This window comes from Pseudorasbora parva, chromosome 25 (genome assembly GCF_024679245.1).
Source record: "Pseudorasbora parva isolate DD20220531a chromosome 25, ASM2467924v1, whole genome shotgun sequence".
Classification (NCBI taxonomy): Eukaryota; Metazoa; Chordata; class Actinopteri; order Cypriniformes; family Gobionidae; genus Pseudorasbora; species Pseudorasbora parva.
In genome coordinates, this window is record NC_090196.1 from 5,741,908 (window position 1) to 5,750,503 (window position 8,596).

General features: G+C 39.5%; 1 protein-coding gene across 1 annotated transcript; it reads left to right on the top strand.

The window, feature by feature from the left end:
• The first annotated feature begins 385 nt into the window (after window positions 1–385).
• Window positions 386–7,797, top strand: sall1b (spalt-like transcription factor 1b). Its single transcript, XM_067436013.1, has 3 exons — window positions 386–728; window positions 3,078–6,376; window positions 6,517–7,797. The coding sequence occupies exons 1-3, from the start codon at window positions 686–688 to the stop codon at window positions 6,886–6,888; spliced, it is 3,714 nt and encodes a 1,237-aa protein (XP_067292114.1). The 5' UTR covers window positions 386–685; the 3' UTR covers window positions 6,889–7,797.
• Window positions 7,798–8,596: the final 799 nt, after the last annotated feature.

Here is an 8,596-nt window from a genome sequence, read left to right on the forward strand (position 1 = left end):
TGAATATGTAATTATTATTAGTAGTCTAGCGAATTGATTTCTTTTTTAGAGTAGCTCAACACTGGAACTATGTTCAGCATGATGATGTTTGTAAAGGATTTATTAATGAAAGTTATAATATAAAGTGACCAGGTTAAATCACTGTGGCTTTTTGTTGCCGGTTGTGAAACTAATCCTTTACATTACCAGCCACTGATTCATGCTCTCAGTCTCACACACGCTTTCATGAGCACAGGCTACTCTGAACTGAAACACGCCGACCAATAGGGTCATCGATGGGCGTGACTGTGAAACGTGTTGACCAATTAGGAACGCCGTGGGGCGGGGCTGCACTCTCTCAACGCTGTCAAAGAATTTCCTCATGGATTTGCGGTCCTGGAGTTGTCATGTTTTGAGTTGTGGGAACGTGTTTAATTTGGATATTGTGATCGACAGTGCGGTGATGTATGAAAGACTTTCGTTTATAACTTGTTCTTTGTTGACATCACTGCCTTTAACACATGTGTTAAACACTGTGTGATCATCGAAACTTCATTTCTGACCACTTATTTCTCAGTTATGATGATGAATATGTAAACGGTTCCGCGGTTGATTCTCCCCTGATGGGATGCTTTTGGTTTGCACTTCATTTTGATGAAAGCACACTCGTGGATTCTTCAGGGAGATAAACAGGTTTTACTCCAGCATGTCCCGGAGGAAACAGGCTAAACCACAGTATGTTCTCATCGGTAAGTTTTAAAGCTGTCACTTTCTAAACTTGCATGATGACTTGCAAATTTAGGATTGAAAAAATAAGGAATGAGTACAACACGTTTTGTGTTTGTTTAGCATGGATAACTATATTTCCAGGATTCTCAAGTTTGAATATAAAACAACTACACCAGTCAACTGTTAGTCATTTTGATACCTGTGAAATAAATGATCTGTAGTAACGTTATATCAATCACTGCATGAACTGATGTTGAATTCAAAGTGTCATTGTTACAACTTACAATATAAGAAAAAAATATGTTTTCACTGAACAGCTTTAATTTGATAATTATGAGGATGATGGCTCTCTTTACTAATTTTCTAACCAAAAAGTGTTGGATAACAAATATTAAAATCTTGTTTTTAAAATCATACTAGTTGATGTCCTACATTTTGCAATCAACCCTGTTACTGCATGATTGTTTTCCTAAAAAAGTAACATTTCATTAAAAAGTATGACAGCCATTTTGGAATTTAAATGACGTTAAAGTACAAGTACATTTTCTAATTATGAATTTCTAAATTCATACACAAATTGTAACTTGACTTTGTCAGACTACTAAATGAGGCTAGTTTAATTTAGGCTAGTTTTACTCTGTTGGTAACAATCCTGTTATCCATTCAGCTTTTCACCCCCATCTATTTCTTTAAGTACATTTTGATGTAATGTTTATTGCTAGAAAATAATAAAATCACCCAGACCATGGTTGTAAACCACAACTGTACTCAAAAAACATCTTATTGTTGTCTTTTAATGGAAGGTTCTTGCTGTTAAAATCTAGTGACATAGCAGGTTAAATTAAATAAGCATGAAAAACAAACCTTACTGCTTTTTTAAACCTTCTTTTCTGAACTAAACTTTTCAAAGGCTTGAAATAAATGAGTGCTAAAACACACACACACACACACACACACACACACACACACACACACACACACACACACACACAAAGCTGTACGAGGTCATCGTGAATGTAATGGATCAAAACATACTCTTTTGTGAAGTTTTATCATCAAAATGTAAAACAAAACCTGTGAAGCAATTCAGTCTAGAATTGCCAATTAAATACATTGGGCAAGATTTAATAAACAGGGCGAATTAGTGTAAGAGCGCAATTCCTTAAAAGCGCCAATTGAAGCAGAAAGTTAAGCATGTGATCTACTTGCGGCAGCCGGCTCATTTCCATGACCAACACAATGTACCAAGAGCATCACTAAAGCCCCTTTCACACTGCACATCGGACCCGCAATATTCCCGGAACATTGCCGGGTCGCCTTCTGTGTGAAAGCAACCATGTCCCGGGATTGATAACCGAATTCGACCCGGGTCGGGGACCTAGTAATATTGCGGTATTCGACCCGGGACGAGCGCTGTGTGAACAAAAGCCGAAACTAATGCCGCAACGTGTACGTAGTTGTCGTGCGAGTCCTAGAGCTTGTTTTTTCAATAATACAACCCTGCAGTGCCAGAAGAGCTAGTCGGTGTTTTAAACGCAGAGAGTGTTCGTATACAAAAGAAACTAAAATTAAACAAGCAGAAATGTGCGCAAACTGGACACAAGTCGAGACCACGGAGCTCCTTACTATCCGCGCTGAAGCTGAGATCGCTCGCCATTATACGTCACATCCGGATGTCACGTGTCAACTCGACCCGGGACCGTTACGGGTTGTGTGTGAAAAGTGCACATATTACGGTATTTCGCTGGCAGTGTGAATGGACCAAATCTAGCGACCCGGAAACAAATGCCGGGTCGCATTATCTGTGTATTTGCCGGAATCGCAGTGTGAAAGGGGCTTAATTAGCACTTGGATTGAGACATGCTTTTTTTGGGCGGTAAATAATATAACACCAATAAATTGATGTGCGCAAACCTTAGGAAATCACCTTGCATTATTCATTTAAATAATTTCCTCCCATAAATTTTGTCTACCTTATGCAAATGTAATAAGGTCAGCCACGAAAAAAATAACTGTCCATGCACTTTCAGTGCTAAGTTTTCACTGCGTGCCTTTAGTAAATCCTGGTAGTTTTGTGCCAACGCCAAAAGAGGCTTGGCGTTGGCGCAAGCTGTTAGTAAATCTGGCCCATAGTGTATTTTGAAGATGCTTAAAATGGCACAAAATTATTCTGAATAGATTTCACTACTTGATTGTTTGTAAATGATTATTACTTGATAATTACAAAGTCATTCAAATTTATTTGTATGACAATGTATTGTGTTACGTCGGTTGAGAAGGTTACTGCTTTAAGTTTACATTGAGGTGCTATCTGAAATGCTCCATATATACAAATTGATATATTTTTCTTTTTTCTTTATGAAATTCAGATCATCTGATGGAGAAGCACCCCACTCCAACCCACGATGTCCATATGTGTCAACAATGCTGTGCTGAATTTTCCAGTATAACAGACCTCTATCAACATCAGAAAGACTGTTCAAAAGACCAGTTAGTTCTAATAGTAAGTGAAAATGAAAGCCTAGATTCTCCGTCTTCTGGCCTCACAATCCACTCATCTTTCTTCAACACAGAGGAGCATTTGAATGGAGCGGCAAGTAATGACAGTACAGAGGAACTTTGTGACTTTTCTAACGGTAGAACATCAGTGGATGTTGATGAATCCTTACAGATATTTGAAAACAGCAGTCATGGCGTTCCCAAAAAGGCTTGTTTACTTCATGATAATGAAAACTATGCTGATGGCTTTAGCTCAGCATACTCAGCTGTACTACCTCACGAGAGTACCTTACTGGAGTTATGTAAACTATCAGCCATTAATAGCAATGTCTTCATTGAGAACCTAGAAAACACCAAAGTTGCTGTTGCTCAGTTCTCACAGGAAACTAATTTGAATCCAAAGATATCTAACAACATCAAAATGGCCTCCTCTAGTTTGATTGAGCAGCTGTTAGCACTGCAGCAACAGCAGGTGCAGCAACTTAAACTAATTGAAGAAATCCGACACCAAGTAATGCTATTGGTAACCCAAAATTCTGATACACCTTTGGCCATAAACACCTACAATGTTCTGTCTGAAACCAGTTCACTGATAAAACTCAGCTCACACCTTTCCGAGCAACTCACAGCAGTTGCTGGGCTAGCGGAAAATCCAACTGCTAATGCTAAACAATCTAAACATGTTATTTCACAAAACAACCAAGATGGTTTAAGGGGTGAAAAGGGAAACTCCCAAATGACTGATAAAAAAAGAGACAACCCTTTGCCATCAAAGTCTGGTAATGATCGGTGTAGTAATCAATCTTTGCAAGGTAACACAGTCAGTGATAAAGTTGATGGCACAGCTAATTTAAAAAAACCTTCACCATCTCCCGCTTCATTAACAGATGGGATTCTAAGCAAACTTGAATTGCCCCATAAAAAAAACAGCTTTAATTTGTTTGAAAATTCCTTGCCTAGTATTGGGGCAATTGTAGAGGACCTGAATGCTTTGACTGCTCTAGCCCAACATAGGAAAGTCAAACCTCCCAATGTGAGTTTATGTGAACACAAGAGGCCATCTGAAGATTGTATATTCAAGCACAAATGCAGGTTCTGTGCCAAAGTATTTGGAAGTGATAGTGCTTTGCAAATACACCTGCGGTCTCACACTGGAGAGCGACCCTACAAATGTAACATATGTGGGAATCGTTTTTCCACTCGTGGAAATCTCAAAGTACATTTCCAACGTCACAAGGAGAAGTATCCTAACATACTAATGAATCCTTATCCGGTTCCAGAGCATTTAGATAATGTCCCAACCAGCACGGGTATTCCATATGGCATGTCTCTGCCTCCTGAGAAGCCTGCTCTTAACTGGTTGGATAGTAAACCCTTAGTGGGTAACTCTCTTGGCTTTGTGCTTCCATCATTGCCAAGTCTTCCACCCATCATTAAAAAAGAGGAGGAAGGCGTATCAATAACCAAACCACATAGTCCTGTTGTTAGTGAGGTGTGTGAGAAAGGTAATGGGCATCAAGAGGGATTTGGCAGTAGCCCTCCTCTAAATTCAAATGATACATTTCAAGAGGTTACACAACCCTTAAGTATCGCTACCTTACTAAGCTCCTCAGGCGAAGGTTCAACAGACGACATTGCCATTAATACCTCGGCCAATACAAACTTAATAACTGAGCTAAAGTCGGAGCAGCTTGAAACCAAATTTCTTTTTGGAAGTCTTCCAAACACCCCTGGAGCTTCTGAGACTTCAAAGCTGGAGCAATTGGTGGAGAACATTGACAAGAATTCTACTGACCCTAATGAGTGTGGAATCTGCCACCGGGTTCTTAGCTGTCAAAGTGCCCTCAAAATGCATTACCGCACCCATACTGGAGAGAGGCCATTCAAATGCAAAGTGTGTGGACGGGCTTTTACAACTAAAGGCAATCTCAAGACACACTATAGCATTCACCGTTCCATGCCACCTCTTAGAACACAGCATTCTTGCCCCATATGCCAAGAAAAGTTTACAAATGCAATGGTTCTACAGCAGCATATCCACATGCATATGGGTGGTCACATCCCTAATGTCCCAGTGCATGAAAGAGCAGAACCCATGGACCAGGACACTGTAGATGGTGGGACCATGGAAGTGGATACCTTCCCCAGTGAGAACATAGCTATTATGGAAGGTGTATCTGATTCAAAATACCAAGAGTCTTTACCGGATAGTCTATGTTCTTCAACTGCGTCTTCTGTGTTTGCCATGGCAACTGGGTCAGAGAGTCAGATTACAGTTTCGAATGTGGAGAATTTGTCAAACATCAATAAGTTGACCATGGGGAATGGATCAGTGGATAGAGACTTCTTAACCCAGAGATCATCTTCACTAAATAGGGACCATGAGACTTTAAGGAGGAGGATTTTGGCCATCACTGAGAATAAACCCTCCTGGAACCCATCCTCCCCCAATGGCTGTGCTTATGAAATGCAAGGATACACCACAACTGACAGAAACCTGAAATCTGCTGAATCAAACAACTTAAGCTTACAACCTAGTCTTACAGTGTCCAGTTTACTTGACAGAACATCTGGTGATATGCCAAAAGATAGTTTGACCATGATTTTACCCTTCAATGAGCGGGGATCCCTAAAAAGCAACGTTTGTGATATTTGCAACAAGACGTTTGCCTGTCAAAGTGCTTTGGATATTCACTACCGAAGTCACACCAAAGAGCGCCCATTCATCTGCACTGCATGCAACAGAGGGTTCTCAACCAAAGGTAACCTTAAACAGCACATGCTTACCCACCAGATGCGAGACTTACCTTCACAGTTGTTTGAGCCAGCAAATCAGATCCTGATTTTTCCACCAAACCAGTTTCTATCCTCCATGGAACCAATCATTCCGTCAAAAAGAATTGAACAGAATGGGCTCATTAAAAAAGTTCCTAAAGATTCTTCCGCAGGTATAGTTAGTTCAACGGCTTCCACATTACCTGTACTCTCTACACCAACATTAACAGCAACACCACTTCGACGAACAGCTAAACAGCATTTCTGCCACACTTGTGGGAAGACCTTCTCTTCTTCAAGTGCACTGCAGATTCACGAGAGAACCCACACTGGTGAGAAACCCTTTGCCTGCAACATATGTGGACGTGCATTTACCACTAAAGGAAATTTGAAGGTACACCATTCCAAGGTTGTTAAAGGTGTTCCATCACTGATTGCCAGTTTGTATTTTGTTACTTTGTATGGAATTTGTATTCTCCCAGATACCTTATGACCAACTATCTACTTGCAATTTCCATCCTCTTTTCCATCTAGGTTCATATGGGAACTCACATGTGGAGCAGTTCTCCGGCCAGACGAGGTCGCAAGCTTGATGGTCCATTCCTTAGATCCAATCCAGAGCGATTTCAAGATGTTACCCCGAAAGACGTTGTGGATAAAGTGCGTAACGGGGATTCCATAGGCGTCTGGAGCCAGTATACCTCTCTCACTAGTGGTTTGGGTATGAGGACAAACGAAAGACCTGTCATTCAAAATGGTGCTATACCTCACTTGTCGATTTCTGCTGGGCATCTGGAAAACTTACAACTCAACAGAGCTTTACCTTGGCTTGAGAGATTGAGCGAAAATGGTGCAACATTTCATTTCCGGCAATTGGTTGAAGATAATAAAATAGTGACGGATTAAATTTCGTCTCTAAGGATGCAAACGCATACTTTAAATGTGATGCAATTTCATAGGTGTGCTTTTCTATTAGTTTTTTTTTTTGTACAAGAGTACCCTATGTAGTGACATTATTAAAAGTTCTGCTGTTGGTTAACGTTGCCTAGTTTGGGTGGCTCTTCTGAACTGAAGTATTGTTGATTGTATTGTATAAATGTATTTGATGCTTTTTGTTGTTTTGCTGAGGAAGATTGTTAATATGATCTATTATTTTATAGCATTTGAGTCTTTTTAAATAATTGAAGGTATTCGTGCAGCGCGTTTGCTAAACACTTTGTTGTTGTAATAGGTTTTGTAATGAGGTACATTTGTATTATTTACTGGAGAAATTAGTCTCTACTTCTTTATCAAAAACTATTTATCAATCAGTGTTTCACAAATAATATGATTTGTGCTTGAATTGTGTGTTCTTTTTATACTTACAGTATTTATATTGTTAATGTAAACAAAAATAAACCTTAAACATACTAAAACTATTTATTTTTATTTTTGTACACTCTGTACATTTAAATTGTTACATTGGAGGAACTGTTATGTATGACAATAGTTCATGTTGTGGCATCATGTCTTGAATGTTATGGCAACTGCAAGTTCTCAAAGCCATTTTTCCATTTTTAACTGTCATTTGGCTAATACAGAGCACAGCCATTACATTAATAAACAAAGTGTGCTTTTGAAATTGATAAATTTTATTTTACTTTAAGCTGTACCATATGAGTGTGTATACCTTCAATCACCTGTCTCCTCCTCTTCCAGTGGTTTACTTTTAACAAAGAAATGATTCTTTCCCTACTTCCACACAAGCAGAATTCATGCCCTTTCTCTACTGATATAAATCTAGGTCACCTTGTCCTCTGCATTTACATCTCAATAAACTAACCAATAATAACACATTGTGTTAATACGCAATGATCTTTGCCAATGGAAGATGATACTTCTACAACCAAACAGAATAATAGAGGCCATTCATGGAGCAGGTACGACTCATCAGCTCTACCTCATGTCTGTGAACCACACAGACAGATGGTCAGCAACGGTTTAGCGTTTCTTGTGTGCATGTCTGTTTGAGAGGTGATAAAATGCTTTATTAGAACATGTGGAATGTTGTGGTTGTTTTTACTGTGATAGTTGTGACGTGGCTACTCTTATAACTGTATTTATAGCTGCCCCTACTGAGTCCCTCCAAGGAATTATTATTCATTTTGCCCCAAAAAGCTTCAAAAATTCCCAAAAACTACTTTAATGGTGCTGTTATGATGTCTCCTGACCTTATTAGGGCTTGTCAGATGTAGTCTTGATAACATTATTAAAACTATTATGGTATACAAGTGAGCGGCGCATTGTGTGCTGACTTCCTCCATAGTAATGCTTGACACAGAGTTGCTTTAGTATGACCAAAAACATCTGACTCATTGAGGCCTGTTGAGTAATATATCCATTGAGTGCCACCACAATAACACTAACTACCAAATCCCCCATTTAATAAGATCTGCCCCTTAACTGTCAAAGTCCATTAAACGCTCTTCCCAGCGCAGCCACCAGCTGACGGGAACCCAACACCATCCCGCCTGCCACCATTAGCATTATAAAATGAGCAATCGACTAGAATGAAGCTCAAGGGAGTACAAAGCTCTCCAGATACGTATCTGATTCAAACAGATGGGAGGCACTG

Coding starts and splice junctions, on each gene's coding strand:
- sall1b (XM_067436013.1), top strand. CDS start 686: ATGTCCCGGAGGAAACAGGCTAAACCACAGTATGTTCTCATCG. Junction 729..3,077: donor ACCACAGTATGTTCTCATCG/GTAAGTTTTAAA, acceptor TATGAAATTCAG/ATCATCTGATGGAGAAGCAC. Junction 6,377..6,516: donor CCACTAAAGGAAATTTGAAG/GTACACCATTCC, acceptor TTTTCCATCTAG/GTTCATATGGGAACTCACAT.